This window comes from Sinohyriopsis cumingii, chromosome 4 (genome assembly GCF_028554795.1).
Source record: "Sinohyriopsis cumingii isolate HCF-2022 chromosome 4, ASM2855479v2, whole genome shotgun sequence".
Taxonomy (NCBI): domain Eukaryota; kingdom Metazoa; phylum Mollusca; class Bivalvia; order Unionida; family Unionidae; genus Sinohyriopsis; species Sinohyriopsis cumingii.
Window position 1 is genome coordinate 73336666 of NC_142964.1, and position 21605 is coordinate 73358270.

The window sequence follows — 21605 nt, forward strand, 5'->3', positions numbered from 1 at the left end:
ATTTAAAAAATAAAATATCAAACGAATTTAAAGGAGAGTCCCATCACGCTGTCACAAAAACGGCAATCAAGCACATGCAAGTTGGTTTTCTATAATCAAATGTCAGTCTCAGTCGATATTATTCAATACAAATTTAACAAAATTAGATATAAAAATGCACTGAATAAACTCATTAATAATCGATCTTCTAATACTACATGCATATTTCCCTTATTCTTTCTCTTTTTTCTTTATTTCCACAATGAAGTTCTATTATGCTGCGTTTCCAGTTCTCCAATGCAAAGAAAACCATTTAGGGCGGAGATATTTCTGCATAATTAATCGGTGGTCAGAATATATTTAGAGAATACAGCAGGTAGAGCCTGACAGGAAGACTGGGAAACACTTGAACCAGTCAAAACAGGTAATGCAAAAGTAAAGTTTTTAGCTATTGGTTCATCACAAAGCTCAAGCTCAAACTCAAGCTCAAGCGATGTATAACCTACAGGTCTTATTTCTAACTGCCCCGTCATGTACGATTGAAAATATATCGTAAATCGTTCATAGGTGGAAAATACAGAGAATCATCCTTCTGAATGTTACAAACCTGCAAGCAAGTAGAATGTAAGTGGACATGTTTCACCGAATTGCTCTTGTTCTTGGTTTGTTTACTTGGGACATTTAAAAAAAGAATTTAATGTTGTGAAGAAACGGATTGAAGACGAAACTTTTACATGTTTCGTATTTATGCAAAGAGAATCCCTTAATAGGTTAAACTTTGTTATATTCACTCCCTGCACGTGGAATACCACATTCTCAGCATTGGCATACAGCGAGACTAGGAAACTGGCTGATATTCATTATAGGTCTGAACAATCGGTAAACCAAATAGATACGTGTTTTGCTGATTTGTAAGACGTATTTCTCTTTTTTCCCCGATCCAAATCTACTTTCTATAGCTCTCAGGATTTCTTTTATCGTAGTTCAGGATTATTTGAACACGAATGGCAAACGTGGACGTGAGAATTATAAAACTTTTCTTTTCTCCAAATCATAAACTTCAACATATATGTACTTAGAAGGACTTTAATTTCATACCTTCATTTAATTCTAATTGGTATTTCGTCCTTCGTGCTAATAGCGTAATCATTTGTAAATGCATATATAATATCTCTGAACTTGACCTGTTCGGGATCAATATGATTTTCAGATTAAGCAGCCTGAACATCTCATATGAAAATATATAATCTCTCATTGGGACACACATTTACTTACGCTGCATTAAATGATCGATCTAGTACATCTTATTTCCCTTCATCGCTAACACCCATGTGGGTATACTCCACGAATCAGGAATAACCCATGCAAGCCAATTTAACCAGAAGGGAAACTTCTGAAAAATGCGGTTCATCTGTATAATGTTAAATGGCGTATATCCATCTAAATCTTTTAGGCGGTACTCTTTGCCCAGACTATGCGTCAGCAAGATTTTGCCAGATTTCTTCATTATGTTGGGATCACGCAACAACTCAACTATGCACATGCCAGCAAATTCTGTAGATTCACATGTCTCAAACAGAGCCCTTCTTGCTTTTGTTTCATCTCTATCATCCTGAAAGAGAGCTTGAGTGATCATTTCTGTCTTCACCGGTCCCGGCCAAAGGCTTACGAAAGCGACATTATTTTTCCGGAGCTCGACGGCACAATCTGCAGCCATCCTATCGCACGCTTCCTTACCGATTCCATAAGGAACGTTAAAAAGATACGTCAACCCTCCTGCGGATGAGATGTTAACGATAAGTCCCATTTTACGAGGGACCATCATTTTAGCTGCAAGAACGCTACAGATATAATGATTTCTAAGACCTACGGTATTCACGTCATCCCACATGGATAGAGGTTGTTCCCAGAAGCTGATCCCTGAATTTTTCATAATGGCACCTACTCCAGAGTAAGCGTTGTTGACGAGTAAGTCCAACCTACCATCTTGCTCACGTTGTATCTGTTGAAATAACCGTTGAACGTCTTCGTCTTTGGAATGGTCACACTGCACAGGTATACACTGCCCTCCTCTGGATTCGATGATCTGTGCGGTATCTTTCAGGGATCCACCTACGGATCCTTTGGGTGTGTCGAGGTTTCGTCCAGTGATATATACAGTGGCTCCATTCTGGCCCAGCTGAACGGCTATTCCTTTACCAATACCTCGCGTGGCACCTGTTACGAGGCAGACCAGACCGGCAAGAGGTTTGGAATTCATCTTTTCTGGAAACAACATAACAAAACAATCGTTACCTTTTTGTTATATAAATGTGCGTATGACTAAATGTGCGTATGGGTGACTAAAAAGTGATGCAAGTTTTTATGCAAACTTTCTGCATTGAAAATTCAATATCTATATCATCTTAATGAGATAACTTCACAAGGATAGTATGTCTCAAATTTGAAGAAACCTGGCACATTTAAACTCGTAATTAAACTTTAGAGCTTCAAGTTTTAATCCAATGTTTTATCAGTGATATCGCAGCCATTCTTCCTTATGTTTCTGAAGAATAAGCTAGCTTCTTTGTTAGCTAAAAGCGTTTCTCAGGGAAACGTCCACCACAGTTTTTGTATATTTCACTTTTGCTACAGAGATAATTCGCCTATATCTGGAAAAAGTTCTATACGAAACTTTTTCCCTCTCATTTTATGGTGGTTTTACAGCGGTGGTTCAAAGTTCCATTGCCTATATCAAGTTTTCAGATTTAATCTGCTGAATTACACAACAGTTGTTGAAAGTTCTAGTTCTTATGTCAAGATATCCCAAAAGTATGCAATCCATTGTTTTAATTTTTCTGTGCTGTTTACTCTTACACCTTTTTGTTTTTGCGATGATTATTAAGTTATGTACATTTTGTAACGCTGTCATATAACGAATGTCTAAGCCATTATCAGGCAAAATGACTGGGACCAAAAGGAACAAGGGATAAAGTGGCTTTTGTTATGTTTATGTTTAATACTTTTATATTTCATAGATGAAATCCTTGTAATAAAAGCCTACTTGAATTACAGAAAATATTCGTTTGTTTGGGTCCGCTCGTCTGACAATGTTAGTCTCAGAGTAATGCAACTTTGCATGTAGATGTGCCTCAGTTAGTACCACAAATATCAAATAAAACAGGTCAGTGTGATTTGATATTTATCCTGCAGTACGTTATTCAATTTTTATTTTCGAGCCCTTGCTATTTGAAAGCAAGACATAGCAGTAACTTTTCCTAATAATTAAGGTTTGATTTTTACAATTTTTAATTTGCATAGATTTCCTAAACCCCTTGGAGAATTCTCATCACATCTATCATGAATCATTATTAATCTAACCCAATATTTAATGCCCACTCATCATGCCCACTTTCCACATTTACCTTGGGTTCCAAGTCACACAACATGTGCGTTATGATTTTGGTTAGTTTTTCATCTGCTTATAGTTCCAAAGGAACACGAAGAATTTGTTCATACATTGGATAAATCATTATGAAGGTAAGACAATTGATTCTGCAACATACTTGCCCGTACTTTTGACCTTGAAGTCAAGGACACACGTTTTTCATCATTGTTTTGATTGTAGGGCGACATGCAAGCTCTGGTCTTCTTGTGTTTTGTTCACTTTATCAAGGATTATATGCAAGATAAGCATTCTGCTTGGTGTGGAGATGTTTTAGTGAGTGCAACATACAGTTGCCAAATATAACCTTTTTATGAAAGGCTGTAGTAAAGTTGTGACAAATAAATCAGGGCATTACAGTTTTGTTCAACGAAACAAACGTGTGCAATGAGCGGCTCATCTCTTTCGTACTTGTGTAACGATCCCCATACACAGACAATAATGTCCAGCCGACGAGTTTAGAATGGCGCCGTAACATGCTTTGTTTGCCACCACATGGCCGATTTTCCTGTGTCATTTACATGTTGTTTTTGTCAATAACATTGCTTGAACAATTATTAGATCTAACTCTCATTCAGACCTTTTTGGTACTTACATGATAAGCTAAAACTTTATGGTATAATATTTCTATCTATTCGATTAATAGCCTTTACAAATTGATCAAAGCAGCAGAAAATCTCCCTTGTTCTTTCCTTGTGTGTATTGTACGAACATATTGCAAATTGATGTATATATCCAGATTTGAATAAAGTCTGCCTTGCTCCCAGAAATTCATCCATTGCAACCCAGGCATGTAACCGGTTCTTCATAACAGTTGGAAATAACTTGCTTAGAATATGCAACAAACGATTGCAACCCAGGCATGTAACCGGTTCTTCATAACAGTTGGAAATAACTTGCTTAGAATATGCAACAAACGATTGCCGTTGTAGTTGCAAGTATATCGCCATAATTGAAGGTATAATAGCTATGACCAGTTTTGTGGAAAATATCAAATAATGTACTGAACAATCGAGTACGAATTTAAGTAATAATATGACCGGTGCACTTTACAAAATAAAAAAAGCCATAAAGAAAAACTACAACTCAATCAAGCAACTATTCCAGGGGACTTTTCCGTTTTTCAGATGTGACTGTCATTCTCACATCTTCCTCTGATAGTACATTGTCTAAGATTTCATGATGGATAATCATAGTTTTCTCATCTTGTAAATGTTCAACTTCTTATGTCGCATTGAAAAACTAAGAAAATTATGTACGCCAAAATGAACAGGAGACGCTTGTATTTACAATAGGCGCAGGCGGCTTTAGTCACTGTTTTGTATAATGTATGTGTGAGTACATACTTATAATCATTTTTTATGCTGGTTCTTTAACTTCTGCATAATGCTTTAAAAGCATTACACTGAAACGTGAAATCTTCAAGTAATTCAGATGGTTTATTCGAAGCATCTTTAAAGCGGGGTTTTTGGCAAACGTACAATCTCTATCAAACCGAGGCTAGAATTCCGAATTTCTACCAAAACTAAAAAAGCTATTTCCCCGTCTTGCAACACTGACTTTCATTTCTATTGCCACGTCAAAATATACATTATTTAAAAGGAGGATAACCTCTTCAAACGATCCTATCAAACAAGTGTTTGTTATATATTTTTGTCTTGTGCAAATAACGTTGTAAATGATTCGAAAAAATAGGGTCCTTTGTTTTTGTCCCGTATGTACTTATCTATCGGAATAACATTTAAATTGTCCGTCATGCCCATGTGATCATATCTATTGAGGTATCCAATCCAGATTATTATTGGTATATGTATTAATTCTACTCTATCTTCAACATCAAATGGCGATAGGTAATTATAAACCGCTTGATCAGCTAAAACGTAAAATATATCGTAGTAGCCGAACTATCTTGACTACAATTATATTTTCCGATGCTTTTATCTGCTCCACATTTGCCATTCGAAATTCTGAGTGCGGCAATTCTACACGAATTAAGATGTTTATCTCCATAATGATTTATCTCCATTTGATCTTATTTCGCAAGATCATCTCTGTATGTTGCGGATATTTAGAATAAAAAAGTGCGTCAATAGTACCATCAGGCCATGAAATTGAGTTCTGTGCTTGTATACGGTTTACAATTGCCACCGTGTTTACACCTGTTTCTCTTTTAATATAGCTATATTATCTTCCATAATTGCAAATGCAATTTCATCAGAGTGAATTGAAGCTTATTATAAAAGCTTATTACGAATATACACGTATAAAAAATAAAGAAAAAAATATATGCTAGAATTAGAGCAGATGACTAACCAAATAATGTTTTTAGATGTTCCTCAAAATAACAAGAACAAAAACAACAACAGTAGTAGTAGTAGTAGTAGTAGTAATAATAATAATAATAATAATAATAATAATAATAAATAAATAAATAAATAAATAAATAAATAAATAAATAAATAAACAAACAAATAAATAAATAATCTTTGATCCTAAGATACGCGTTTACAATGCCATGCTTTGATGATAGTTACCAAACCCCTATTAGATCCTGATGGAGATAATTTTGAAGAACACGGGTGTGCGACAATGAATAAATGTTTAAGCATGCCAGATAATTAATATGGTTCCTTTCTACAACATTATGATACAATCAGTAAACAGCCTTTAATGTTATGGTAACAAAAATACAGAACTCATTCAATCATTTAAAAAATAATTGGTTCCTTTTGGGGCTGAAAATGTTAACTGTGCGAAAGCATAAAAGAGGAAATTTAAGAACTATCACATGCGAGAAGTGTAGACATTATAGGGAAACGAATATAAGAACTGCTTTGCTGAAATGCTTGATAAAGATGGTAGAAATTAAATTTTGTATGTTTGCTTGTGTTCTAATTATAACCAATATTTGCAATATAATAATTTGGCAACCAAAACCATGGATAACTTTTTGAAATTGATCTGGAGTATCTAAACGAGCTTGATCACACCTATAATGATTCTCCGCTAGCTCCAAATGCGCAGGTGGTGCCTCGTGGGCGACTGTCCCCATGTCAGAGTAGAATTGTGGACGAATCCAAACGCAAGTTTACTGAATGCATATAATCTTTGGAATAAAAACAAACATATAGTCGAAGTACGAAAACTGCAGGTGTATTTACGGCCCGCAAAGCGTGTGCTGTGAATACATTGGGTGCACGGATTTCGCACCGTGACTAGATGTTGCCGTATATACCGATGAATATGGATCGGCGCACAAAGACCAATAACAGATTTGAAAAAGTCTCTTAAGAGCTATTGAATAACGCCGTATTTAGCAAAACGATGGAAAACTTGCAGTAGCGTATCTGTATTGATCTTTTTAGGTACAATTTGCAAGACAAATTTGACTGATTAATTGCGGACCTGGCATTTCAGTCGCGTAGATATTTCACGACAGAATCTTAGCCGTCCACAGCAAAAAAGAAAGTTTGAATATGACAAAGTCAATCAATGTTGGTGCATCTGTGTTAGACATGTCGAAGCTCTTCATGTATAAATTCTATCATGAAAAGATTACGCCGAGGTACGGTGATATCATCAAGATGTTGAACAGATTGTCTGCTAATTCATGTCACAACCTTTGACTTATAGGGGAATTGCTGAACCAAGTCTCGTAAATGAATTCGATACCAGTGAGTATCTGAAAGATCATCTACTTTGTAGTAATACCCATAAGAAAATAGTAGGGCAATTAAACGAAGAATGAGCGACAAATCGAATCTGAGAATAGGTGGGACTGCAACCTAAAATGTGCTCGACTGTGATTGATTCGAGGAAAAACATTTAAAAAAACGGAAGCGCGTTTCCAGGTTGTTGTCGCGAAAGATCTCAAATATAATTTGTTTATGCAATGTTTTCGTGAGTGAATCGAACTCGCACACGAAGCCAAATTTATCCGGTCAAAGCAACATCGCATCGGTGTATATTGTTGTACCAAATGAGTGTATCGCCGCTCGATACCAAGTGATAGATATTCCTCTACGAAATCATCACTTACGTGTATGAGCACCACGCGAAAGTAACTCAACTTATGATTGATGCGCCAGCGCAGTAAAATATACATTGGCATTAGTTCTGTATCAGCAAAAATGACTTGCAAAACGTTTCTCACAAATGCTTTACTAGGAGGCATTGGTCAACGCCAAATGGTAACGTGCTGGTTGCCTCAAAGTATCAATCCATTCTGAGATTATAATTGTTGCCCACTCGCATGATTGCTAGATGATCTGAAGCCGAGACCTCATTAACAATTCTTGCGCTCACTGATGTTCGAATAACCGTTACGCAAGTGTACAGTTCAATCGTTCCACAACAACCTGGTTGCGTTGTATGTTCAAATGTTCAATACGAACCGCACCTTATATTTTGTTAACAAAGCAGGTACGTTTCTGAGAAATTCTCACTAAATGCGTTTCAGGGCATATACAATAATCTTTTGACGTCAACGGCTCAGCTTTCTTGAATCCAAGAGCACCGTCTACAATGGATGTGCGCCCGCCAACCCGCTCGTGATGTAGAAACAAATGATTAGCCTGATGAACTTCGTTGGGCGTTTTTACATCAAACCATCCATGGGAATTCTTTCTTGGTGAGGTAAGTAATTTTTTTCACAACGCTTGTCTGGCTAACCATACTCAAACAACTTCGTGGGTGACTTGGTCCCGTTCGCTAAATTGCAACGGCAGCATCACCTTTCCAATAATCTCAAGGACTGATGTATGTTGCAGAGAAAGACCGCTCAGTGACTAGATTCATTATATCAATATGCTTTATCTCCAATGAAAATCCAAGAATTCTAGTCCCACAGTATCCAGGAATGTCCTGTTCTTCCAGGCATTGATCCTAATGTTCCCGGTAGCTTTGTTAACGCAGCAGTAGCATCACCTCGCTGCCGTATGAAGCCCACGATTGCTTTTACGACTACGAGGTTTTAATAGGTATTGAAATAGGTATTTAAATAATATGAATATTTAACATGGCATTACAAAAGAAAAAAAATCCGCTTTTATCGTCACTGACGTCTCCACCTATACAGAGCCAAGACCACCCAAGCACGGTGACATGTTTCCAAACTAAGTTCTCGCGGTAATCATAGACGGATAAGGGAAAACGTAACTGGTGTTGAGCCTAAAAAGGGGATGGTTAACGTGGGATAGGCTGTATGCGATTGCGCCATTAGCGGACGACCAACCATGTTATGATGTGCTCGGGGATAATATGGAAGCACTTCAGTCGTCGGCAATAGGCAAAGCGCCCACCATTGTTTTTTTCCAAAGTCGATGAAGCTGATACAGTTAACGAATTTGATCCGAATGAAAATAATCTTGTCCTGTACGACGATGTAATGCTTGAAAATCAAGACAGGAACGCAAGAATATTGTCCTGAGGCCGACACCGACATGATCTATGTAACACAGCGAAACGCACACATGGCTAAAATGAATTGAGAGAACTGCAACATATTGATGATATTTCGTGTTACTGACGCGCATGGCCTCTCAAACATTCATTGGATCTGGTGTTCCGATGACCACTCGTGGGATGATCTGCGGAATATCTTTGCCGTCATAGCTTCCTCAATACTGACTGGACGAAAACGTCCGGAAAATATCGAGTCATTTTGGACATCGCAATTTTAACGATTATGGTAAATATAACACCAAAGTCTGCCAGTGATACCTGAGCAGAGTATGGGGAACGAGGCCACCGTAAAGCTGCCACTGAATATCAGGAACTGATTTATACTTTATAGCCTGCCTCAAACGTGCAAAAGATATGTTACAGTCAAGACAGACTGCACGGGAAGACATCAAAAAGAGCTATGAACGAACGTTTGCACTTCTGAGCAAACCAACAAAAGAGGTTGAAGCGAAGAGGTAAAGTTACGAAATCCAACGCGGAAATGGTGCGAACAGAAGAACCAGGTCCCATTCTCAGGACAACCGGAACCATATAACGGTTGTCAGCACAACATATAGAGATTCCAAAGAGGCATACAGGAATTTAACGAAAACGTCAGAGCGGCACTTAAGAACCTTCTTCCCCCACCACTTGCCATGTATCAGTCAATCCAGAAAACATCACAGTAACATTTTACTGAATCATGTCGTCAATTGATCTTTGAAAGACCTATAAATGGCGCAATTAAGTTATCCCACAAAGGAACAGCTCCTGATGAAACAAATAGTCGAATATAAAAGATTGTGGATCAAATAGTTATACATGTAAGTTGCTGGGTTTAAACAATCCCGTGACTCGATGTGTGATTGTTATGATATAATACTTGATGCGTTTAAAGTAAAGAAGTTGACGCTGACAAAGCGGATGCAATTTTTGTAGAATATATACAGGAAGTAGATAAGAAAAGAATCAGCAAACAACCTCACTCACTTCTACGCAAACCCGAATCATCAAACAAACCTGAACCCGAATCAAACCATCATACGAACCTCTACTACTATACGAACGTGAACCTTCGTGCAAATTTTTCACATCTCTCAAAAAGGAAACACGGGGAAAACAACGTGTATCAATCGGACGAGAAGATTTAACTGTACCTCCACTGGCAAAACCGCCTGCACTCACGTGAATAGAAATGAACCAAGACATGTATCATCTCCAATTATCTACGCTTCTACCTCCACGGGCAACACCTACCCGAGCCAGACTTCCTGCATCCATACGGAAAGAACGACAAGAAGAAATAGAACAAAGACGTGTATCACAAGAGAAATAATAACACGTATCACCCACACAGTAACAAAAACGTATACATGTGCAGTAAAAACAAGAATATGCCGAACTGCTAAGAGAACAGGAAGAAACGAACAGGCTATAACAAGGGCGTGCATATGAGCAACAACAACAAAGACCTTCTGCACCAAAACAAGACCAACAACACAATGAAACAATTCCGCACACTAGCATCGTTGCGCGTTTATCTCAGCTGGCCTAATAATCGATCACGACCATTTGGGAGATTCCCCGCTAATAACTCGTTAGAGTTTTCATCAGAAAATTGCGCGACCTCGAACGTTGTTAGACTTTCCACAGGCACATACGAGTTTCAATCAATAATATATCCTACGGATGATCACATTCATGACCTGTAAAGACTCGAAACTTTTCGTACGCGAACACCATCACACACTCAAGTCTGTCAACTCGATCGAATCTCCAAGATAGTTTGATACTGCACAATCGTCGCTTAGAACAGTTCTTGGCTGACCTGAAAATATTAATGATATTTCCGCAGACCAACGAAGGTTGCACGTAGAATCCGATCATACCATTTATAATTTCGAGCCAGACATTACCAAGACCATTCCCCCGAAACGACTCAGGTTAATCTTGATTGTGGCGCCATGAGTGGTAGTTATGAAGCCTCAGCCGCAACAACGCTAGAGTCGCAGAATTATATACTATTTAGGATTACACCGGATTGAGGCCACTGATGATCTGATATCGATTACTCCGCGGCGGATGAGCATATTCAATGTAATAATGGCCGGTTGAGATATATTCATTTCGCGGTGTGGACCAGAACATATGTAACACCTGCGAGGGAAGACCCTGAAAATACAACTGTTATATTTCGACCTGGTATTTTAATACAATGGCAGTTGTGCGTGGACGTGTTATACCAGTATGTTGTCAACTAAAAAAAAAAATTGTTTATATGACATATTACGGAACTGGTCTTGACGATGTTGTTTGCAGATTGTTTTCAGACGTACCAACGGTGTTTGCGGCCCTTCTTCGTGCGCTGAACTTATCGCTAAACAAGTTGCAATGCGAGTCGTTGATAGTATCTAAACCGTTGCTGCAGATCGTTTGAAAAAAACTAGGATTGCAGGCGGTTCAATCAATTCAATAAGTACTACAGCGATTTGTGACTTGAGCACCATCAAAAGCTGTTACGCTTCCACAAACAGATACACTTCCATCTACATCTACAACTCCAGACAGGTTATTAAAATCATTAATGAAGGCGCTCACCAACCTATAGTTGATTCAGCTATTGTAAATTTGACAGTGGGAAGCGAATTACGGTTGTCTCCCAAAATGTATTAGACGAAACCAATACTGTTTAAGCAACGGCCCAGTTCAAAGATATACCCTATCACGCATTTGACATGTGTTAGTAGATTTCAGTACCCGAGGTTTTCAGCATTACTCTTGTATCCGACTGAAGCTACTGATCAACTAAAACAGGATTTACTAGTGTGGGATACCTTTAGATTGCATCTTCCGTATAAGGTCTTCTTAGAAACTGATTAAATACAGATGCAGACTGACGATAATGATTACTCTGTCGTTTTTCGAGATTTGTCAATAATGGCATTATGGCGTTATTCAGCTGCGTTCCTTGTTCCCATCGATGGAACGAAAACGAAGCACATCTTGACAACGCTGAAATTGCCACGACGGTTATCGGACTCATCAGATACAGCAGCGATTATGCTAAGCCTGTTGGCCCTTTTGCGATGTTTTACAAAGTCTCATCAGATAATGCAGGATATTAAAAGTACACATGCAGCGGTAATTCTTGGCGCCAACACTAACTTTTACCTTGGAGTTTTACTGGGTCTGCAGCAACTTCATGGAAACTCAATGAGATGTTCGCGTGCAATTCCATCAGTGACATATCTGGGTTTTCAAATATGTTCGCAAAAATATTTTCGGGGTAAGACACACGGTAATATTAACCTGTAAGAGCAACACCAATAATGTGTTGCTGCTGGCCAAATTGTGTTGTCAATGTATATCGTGGATGCATGCGTTAATCCCTTCACTGACCATGAAAGTCCGTTTCTTGCAATTATGCTGTCTGAAACCGAGTCAACAATGTCGTTTCTCTCGACTCTCCGGTGACCTAATGGCAAGTAGAAATGGAACAGCAAGACAAACCGAAAACAGCTTATATAACACCGAATGGATTGTATAGGTTTCATGTAATGCCTTTTGGACTATGCAATTCAAGTTCCACCCCTGAAAGACTGATGGAGACAGTTTTGCCAGATTTGCAGTGGAAATTATTTTCGGTAAACTTTTCGATCACGTAGCTCGTCGAAATTTTCACTCGATTACAACAGGCAGGCCTTAAAATTAAACCATGCAAGTTTAACATGTTTGCACAAGAATTGACATTCTTAGGGCATATCGTGTCTGAAGAGGGAATTAAAATCGACCCTGAAACAAAATCGAGGCAGCGAAATCTTGGACCTTACCAACGAATGTGAACTTCTCAGCTTCCTTGGGCTTTGCTCCTGCAATAGGAGATTCATAAAAGACTTTTCGCCAATCGCTAGTTGTTTACATCCATTTACAGAGTCATGAAGAGCGTTTAAGTAGACTAAGGAATGCGAGGAAGCGTTTGAAATGCTAAAAGCGAAGTTAACATACAGCACCAATACTGACACACTCTGTCATGATAAAACAATTTATTTTTGATACTGATGCTAGTGAAAATGGAATAGGTGCAGTAATTTCCCAGGTTCATGAGGGTCGCGAAAACGTCGTGGTATGTAGAAGTAGGATACTGTCAAAATTAAACGATTCTAGTGTGTGACGCGGAAAGAAATACTTGTTATATTTGAATGGGAAACGATTTCCTGTTTGGAATGATCACGGTGGATTTCGTTGGCTTATGACGTTAAAACCCAGAAGGTCAACTGACCAGGTGACTTGAGATATTGGCTCAGTACGACTTTGAAATCCTACACCGACCAAGCTTGAATCACATAAAATGCGAATGCATTATAAACATAGCCATGCCGACACAGCGGGAGACAAACGAATGTTGAAAACGACGTTGAGAAAACATGCTACAAACAGTTGCTGTGAGTACGTTGTGTTCGAAAAATGACAACCATGCTACAGATATCTCTGCAGATACGGTATCAAGGCTGTTGGAGTCTCAGTGCGGCGATAACGACCTGTCCATAGTTAGAGAGAGGGTGACGCATGATATACGACCATGCTGAAATGAGTTATCAGGCCAAAGCAATGAAGTTAAAAGTTTATGGGCCGAGTGAGACTTACGTGTCGAAGATACCAAACTGGTGATAATAAAGCTTGACGTCATAAAGCAATTGTCCCCTATAAACTCAGGCAATGTGCATTAAAACTTTCCCATGGCAATAACACTGGACGCCACCACGGGATTTAAACAATTCTTAATAAAATCAGGCAAAGATATTACTGGGTTGGATTACATCATGGTGTTAGAAATTGTGCAGTATATGCAAGGAAATAGTCAATAAAAAAAAAGAGCTCCAATGTAACTCTGAAAGTCAGTATGTCCGATGGATAGAATAGCATTGGTACCAGAAACTTCACTTGGAAATAAATACTAGTAATTGAAGACTATTTTATTGGATGGACAGAGGCATTTGCATTGCTTACTCACGGTGTCATAGCCGTAGCCAGTGTACTTGTTGAAGAGATAATCTGCAGATTTGGCGTGACCCGTCATTTTCATTCGGATAAAGAGATAGAATTTGAATCTGACATTTTCCAAGAAATTTGTAGATTATTGGAAGTCGAAAAGACAAGGGCAACTGTTTACCACCCACAGAGCGATTGAATGGTTGAAAGATAGAACAGAACGCTCGCCATGCATATGTAAATAAACATCTGGAAAAATATAATGAACACTTGCCATATTTAACAAGGGCTTATCGCGCTGCTGCCCGTGAGTCCACAAATTTTACTCCAAACTTCTTGATGCTGGGTAGGTTGAAAACCTTTCTGAGACAATGTGTTTAGCTTCTCAATTTACGAGGAATCACTTAAACCAGAGTATGCTGAGCCAGAAGAGATTCTACGACAATTGATTAAAATAGGAACATTTCAAACTGGCGATTTGATTTGGGGTTACATTCCACAAAGAAAAACAGGACTGCCAAATAAACAGCAGACTTGGTGGAGTGGACCATTTCAAGTTGTTAACCAACTAAGTGATGTAACCTACCGAGTAAAGTGTGGATATAGGGGCAACCCTCAAGTGATTCACTGGACAGAATGAGATCATGTTAACCTCTAGATAATCACGATAATGGGGATGTACTTCAAATTGATGGTGATATGAAAGCAATGCTAGCTACGACAACCACGATGATCCATTAAGAATTAGGAATCTACATTGGCCTTGCATTATGGAAAGTAGTGCGTCTGAACACCCAGTACCAACGACCCAGAGTGGACGTCAAAGACGACGACAGGGCTGGTAGAAAGAATATACAAATTAAAGAGAAACTTTGATTCCAAAATTCGTACGAGACAGTTATGGGAATTAAATGAAGCACTAAAAGTTAAAAACATTCAACTAAATAGGACTTACTTGAAATAATCGGCTGGATGTACATTGTGTGACAAGCATTTAGAACTCTTGAATTATTTGATTGGGCTCAAAAATGACTTTACTTGCAACATTTTTTCTTTTAAAACATCTAGTCATGAAGAACACGTTTTTTAGAGTTTAAAAAATCTGAAAACTTTGCAGTTTTAGTGTGAGGACACGCTCATTCGACGGAGTGGGGAAATTGAGCAGGTAAATTTGCTGGCATTGTAAATAGTTCCCTAAAGTAGCCTGTTAAGTAATAAAGATCACGCGGGGTTAGCGTTTAGCTGTTGACGCCGTAAAATGGAGTAATGATCTGACAAGAACAGCAATCTCATTAAAATCAGATATCACTGCCCTGTGTGAAGTTTCTTAATCGACCGTCTACGGTCACGTTCTGGGTACCCATGAATAAGCTAATGGCAATGCAGCCATCAGAAATTTTAAATCTTTCGGCACCTGCTTATGGTCTTCAGCCGTAGTGCTGGCTGGCTGGTGCGTGTGCATTGCGGAACGATATTGTTATAAGTACAAGACGCAAGATTAATGACTTTGTGATCTTGGAGGAGATTGTAATGTCAGTGTCAGAACAATTTATAGGAAGGATAGAGAAGTTAGAGAAAAAACAGAAGCTTGTGTTGGTATTAGACAGTTTATTGCAAGATCTAGACCAGATTACAAACTACAATACTTATGCAGTTATGTTCGCATTTCATTCAGCACTGGTGCATATCCAGTACCACAAAATAGGGAGTGGCTGTACTCTGGACGCTAATCTAACGCGCTGGATTGTGTACATACCGGTATCGATTAATGCATATTTCCGACCGCTCTGTTGGTTATGTACAGCATTGTGCTTTGCACATGTGCTCACACGATCCAGTGTTGATACTACCATTCCTGTATTTTTATAAAATACACCTACATATCTCAAACCACAACATTCCCTGTAGATGAAGTTTGGATTATAATCAAATAGATCGGATTTCCGTTTTACATGCTGGTAAGTCGAGTGCATCTGCAAATTGAGCAGACCCAGATCTGCTGGTGCATCATACGCCGGCATATCTTGGTCTGTGTATTTTCTTAGGACTAATCAATACGTCAAAGAATATAAATCTTGATCTGCCGGCGTACTATGATATGGGTCTATGTTGTTTGCAGTTGGTCTCGTCTTAAAAAAGCGAGTACATACAACACACGCATAACGGTTTATGTTAACACTCTGCAACGTGTACTTATCTCACGAGCTCTGTTTATCATAGCTAGGACGCGCTTGATGAACAACACCCGTAATCTACATGCTAGTACATGTTGCTATGTAGATCTGAAAATGTATACATGTGTCGGCAACATATAGTGACTTACTAAGGGAAGAATTTTAATTGTTAATCAATATACCTATAAAGTTTGACTTCGGATTTCTAGTATTTTTCACATGTAACTTTATATATTCTAATTTGGCATACAAGTGTAGATCGCTGATGTCAATTTAGTTTAACTGTTCAAATAAATGTTGCATTTAAATGCCAGGTATTATAATTTTGAAAATATACTTTACATGTATGGACGAATTCAGTATTGATTGTTTCTAATGCGGTTACAACGTATAACGGGAGTTCAGATCTGCTTGAAATACAGTTTGCTGTGAATTAGACACCAACAACACTTTTTGTTTCGTTGGGCTAAGACCACTTTAAAATGTTTTATTAGGCGCATTAAGTGGATTTGTAAACAAAGGTATCCATCGTACACTGAATACGTGTACTATTTTAACCAGGGACGTCACTGAATTTGCATGTGCTGTAAAATTTCTGTAGCCTGTACATGAAAATTAACAACCCGTCAAGTTTTGCCCCCCCCCCCCCCTCAAGTTTTACCCCTCACCCCCCGCGAAAAAGTTGAAATGACGTCCCTGAGTTTAACCTGAAACGTCAAGTTTTGCCCTCGCCCCATCAAGTCCGCCCCCCCCCCCCCCCGCGAAAAAGTTGAAATGACGTCCCTGAGTTTAACCTGAAACGGAGATTAGGACTGAATTACTCAAATCAAACGATAAGAGTCAGAGGGTAATTACTAGAAGTACCTGCTACCTATGCCTACTCTATTTAAATTTTAAAAAAACCAATCGTGAATGACAAAGTACATATTATAATGGCATGCCTGCCACCAGTTACATACTGGCATACGTTTCTATTGCATTCATTTAAATCATTTCATTTGTCACTGATACCTTTTGGTTTAGATTCCAACACTAATGTATCTATCTCCATATTCTGATAATTGCATGCATGTACGTAAACAAGGCGATAGACTTGTTCTTATTGCTGAATCCTCTGTAACATTCTGATTATTTTATTGACGCTCTCCTGTCCTTAAAGAATTTCCAGGAATTCGAGTTGAGACCGTTTCTTCTTTTTAACTACTGAATGTTGAAATCATCTCAGATAATCTTGAGGGATACGATTTTCAAATTAGCCACCAGATTTTAATTTGTGTTTAAGATGAACTAGACACCACAAGAAGTATTCAGGTAATAAGAATTTGCGTCGATGAGTTGGACGAGGAGCGGGAGGAGGAGAAGGATGAGCACAAACAAAATGATTGAGATATATAGCTCTAATGCCATACTAGATTCAACTATACGTCATATGAAGTCTTTTGGTGAAAATTTCATGTAGATGAACCTTTTCGGACGAGTAATGATAAAAAGATTTTCAAGATGGCAATCGTCCAAGTAGTTTTGGAAGAGCAGCGATAACAAACTTGTGCTAACAGACGGACGGACGGACATTGGAAGAAATACAACAGGTTACACCATCAGACTCTTTTGTTTATGCCCAGTAGAGCTAAAATAACAAAGAAACATTGTTATTTACTTATCTGTCTGCTATGAGACTAATATAATACCTGCCGATATTGTTCTTGCAACGAAACAAACGAGATTGTGTGAATAATCTGACATGTACTTTTCTGTTGAGCTTTTTTTTATGACTTCATTCGCCATTGACAATGATAAAATATAAAATCTACGATTGGTAGACATTGGACCATTCTGTGCAAACAAGCTGAAATTATCTTTTTGCTTGCTTAGTTCTAATGATATGCACATTCGTTGTCAAACATATGTACTAGGCAGTCTTCATATTTGCTTCCTCAGAAAAAGATATTGCTACGTCTCAGTTTTACTCCAGGTACACCAGTTTTCGTAGTGCCCGGTCTCGAGTCTCGCATTTCAATAAACGATAAATATGAACCCAAATGATTCAAGTGCGCGCTGGATCAGTGGAGTTTGGGGTATTCGTAATCTGTTGTTGTTTTCAGAAGAAGAATAAATGATTTTCCAACTCTGCTCTTAATGGTCGTATTTTGTGAATATCAGATATGCATTAGGTTGAAGGTAATACTAACACATGAATGAATGGATGACAACGTAATAACACCAATGATGACTGAATTATATATATTTCTAACAATACATTAAATAGCATCACTAAAATTGATTTTTAAAAACCCATTACTCCAAGTTATAAAGATAACTTATATGTACCTCTAGATCACTTCTAAAGGAATTTTATTCTACCTTGAATTGGCAAGTATACACTTCATTTGGATTCTTATACATGCATATTGCTTTCGAAGGTCATTATTTAGATGCCCCGAGAAGTGCATACAACAAAATCAATGTTAAAGTACGTATACATTTTTGGGCGAAATGAACGTAACGGTGTGATCCAGTACAATCCAGATCGAATGTCGCCTGGTCTGATGTCACAATGAAAGCTACGCATATTGCTAAACAAATTCGAACTACCCTATACTGAGTGTTGATTCCACTCGACGTGCCCTTTTCTTGACCCAAGTTTAGTTCATGGCCACCATTGTAAAAAAACCTATAGCGATCGATAAAGACAGTTAAGGTACAAAACATTCAATAATCGGGGTTGAACAGACTTTGGTTAAAGAAAATTAGTGTTAAATTTTAAGAGAACAATTTATATTTAATTTAAAATGAGTAAATGCGCATACATGACCCGTGTGACTTTTGCTATAAACCCTCGTTATAATACCCCATTTTAGCGAACAATAGGAATATGTATGTATGTATGTATGTATGTATGTATGTATGTATGTATACGAAACTTACCGCAACTTCCTTTGATCGGGCCAGACAATGTGATCTGATACAAACTTCAATTACAGTGTACGGCCGAGTTTTATGACGATGATACAAAACGTTACTGACTCAGGTGAGATATCGTTGATTAGAAGTTCTGTTATTCGAGCCTACCCCCTGATGCCTCGATAACTGTCGTGTGACCTAAGGAAGGCTTGGACAGAAATATTTTGGTAGCTAGGAAAACAGGAGGAATGGGCAAAACAACTGCACCGTTCTTTTTTAAACAACCATTACATGTTTTAGATGTTGTGCAATTAATCTCCAAATAATAAAATAACAGAATAAATTTACAACTCAAGAGCGAAAGCAAAACTCAGCATTATAGAGTTCGAAATGAACATGGTCAAACAGCAAAGACTGAACAAAATCTGCACTGACCACTACATGTACCTATCAATTGAAAACCATTAGCATTCACTAATATCAATAACCTTATTCCGTGAATATTGCCAGATTTTTAAAAAATCTTAAGGTTGCTTTTAAAGGTACACTTAAGTTTAACTTCTATTTGTTTATTTTTCCATCTCTTTTTGAAAAATAAATGAGCTCGAGATAAGTGCTCCAACATCTCCAAATGTCTCCAACGTGTAACCTTGTTTACTGTATGAATAACCTCTTTTATTGCTTCAACAAGTGTAAATACCTAATTCTGTCTACTCCTTCATTTTTCCGCATTTCTCGCTGAACCCGGTGACCGAGTGGCCTAAGGCTCTTGACTACACATATCACTAACATTTCTGTTTGCGTGGGTTTGAGTCTCGGTCAGGCCATCGCGGATATGTAAGAAAGCATGCCAGTAGCTTCCGGTGGTTTGGTAGTTCTTCTCGGGGTTTTCCAGGGTTCTTTCTCCGCCGAATATACAGGGTGCAATGTATAGCCTATCATGTGCTGAAAATGGCGCTAAACCCACAAAGCCACCCAAACTTCGTATTATATAGTCGTCCGTGAGACAATTGTTCGATGTTCCGAAAGTTTATTTGTCCAAAGTTTCACAAGTCCGATCTATTTTGTACAAGAGCTCTATTTTCCGAACATTTTGGCATAAAGTTCTAGTCCAAAGGTTCGCAAGTTCGAAGAATAGAGGGCTCAGTAGTCCAGTAGTTGACTGATCCGAGGGTTCGTTACTTCGAAGGAAAATATTCACGTGTTCACAAGTTGGAAGGCTTGTTCGTCCGAATGTTCTGGCAACAAGGGTCCAATAATTCGAAGGGTCATCAGTCCGAAAACATCTGAAAAGTGGTTTTACAAGTCCGAAGGTTCTTTGGGCCGAAAGTAATTGAAAATGGATTAATTGGTTAGAATATATTCCTTATTTCGAATACATTTGTAATGGTCCGGACTAAGGTATCTTCAGATTATTGAACCCTTCTTTCTGATCAATGAACCTTCGGTCTAACTCATCTTCGCCTCGGATGCGGGAGGTCGCGGGTTCGAACACCGGGCGAGTCATACCAAAGACTTATTAAAATGGTACTAGCAGCTCCCTCACTTGGCACTAAGCATTAAGAAGTTAGTGTTAGGACTGGTTGGCCTGGTGCCAGAATAATGTCACTGGGTGGGACATAATGCTGCGTGTCTGCGGCATGATGCCCGAGAGTTAGACATCACTATAAACTGCCACACTGCAGACATTAGTAGTGAAGTGGGCCACTTTACGTACAATGGGAATTAGCATTACAGACCCCCCCCCCACCGGGCCACTTTACGTACAATGGAAATTTAACATGGCGAAAAATCGTGGGCCACTTTACGTACAATGGGAATTAACATGGGAATAAATCGTGGGTCACTTTTACCGACAAGGGGAATTTAACATGGGAATAAATCGTGGGTCACTTTACGTACAAGGGGAATTTAACATGGGAATAAATCGTGGGTCACTTTACGTACAAGGGGAATTTAACATGGGAATAAATCGTGGGTCTGTCTAGCGACAAGGGAAATTAACAGGGGGGAATAGAGTTTGGGCTTGTCTAGGGACAAGGGGAATGGAACAGGGGACTATAGTGTGGGTCTGTCTAGGGACAATGGGAATTTAACATGGGGAATAGATCGTGGGACTGTCTAGGGACAATGGGAAATTTAACATGGGGAATAGATCGTGGGACTATCTAGGGACAATGGGAAATTTAACATTACGGAAACCCCTGGGGGATATAGCCTCAAGGGAATTTAACATATGGAAATTGAACATGGTGGATCTGTATAGCGTCAAGGGGAATTGAACATGGTGGGACTATCTAGGGACAATGATGGTAGAGGGTCAAACACAACAGAGACAGAAACATACATACACTAGTACAAGCGTGGGATTTATATATAAAGCATTACCAAGACCTGAAATCTTGCTGGGGTGTTCAAAAATTTGCATAATTGTAATGATGCTATAAATAGCTATAATCAAGGAAATGCTCAACGACAAAATGGATGTGACTAAAAGTAACGTTAAAATGACGAAATTGTCCCAGAATTTAAAGGAAAATAAACATATCCCCGAAAATTAAGTTACAATGGTTTAGACTAAAATGGATAAAATTAGTAACTACTTACAATATCAACTTCTGTGACGATCGTGGATAAATACCTATGTATCTATAATCAGCTGAAATTCCTATGAAATCCCACTATCTATTTATAGC

General features: G+C 38.4%; 1 protein-coding gene across 4 annotated transcripts in view; it reads right to left on the reverse strand.

The window, feature by feature from the left end:
- Positions 1 to 1051: 1051 nt before the first annotated feature.
- Positions 1052 to 21605, reverse strand: part of LOC149801444 (dehydrogenase/reductase SDR family member 1-like) — an 86345-nt gene continuing 65791 nt past the window's right edge. For 3 of the 4 annotated variants that reach the window (XM_089955576.1, XM_089955573.1, XM_089955574.1), the window contains one exon: positions 1052 to 2244. In XM_089955576.1, coding sequence (XP_089811702.1) covers positions 1274 to 2239 — 966 coding nt within the window. In that variant the 5' untranslated portion in view covers positions 2240 to 2244 and the 3' untranslated portion in view covers positions 1052 to 1273. Of the gene's footprint in view, positions 2245 to 18933; positions 19087 to 21605 lie in introns of those variants that run through there. The other variant, XM_089955577.1, reaches the window with a different exon arrangement.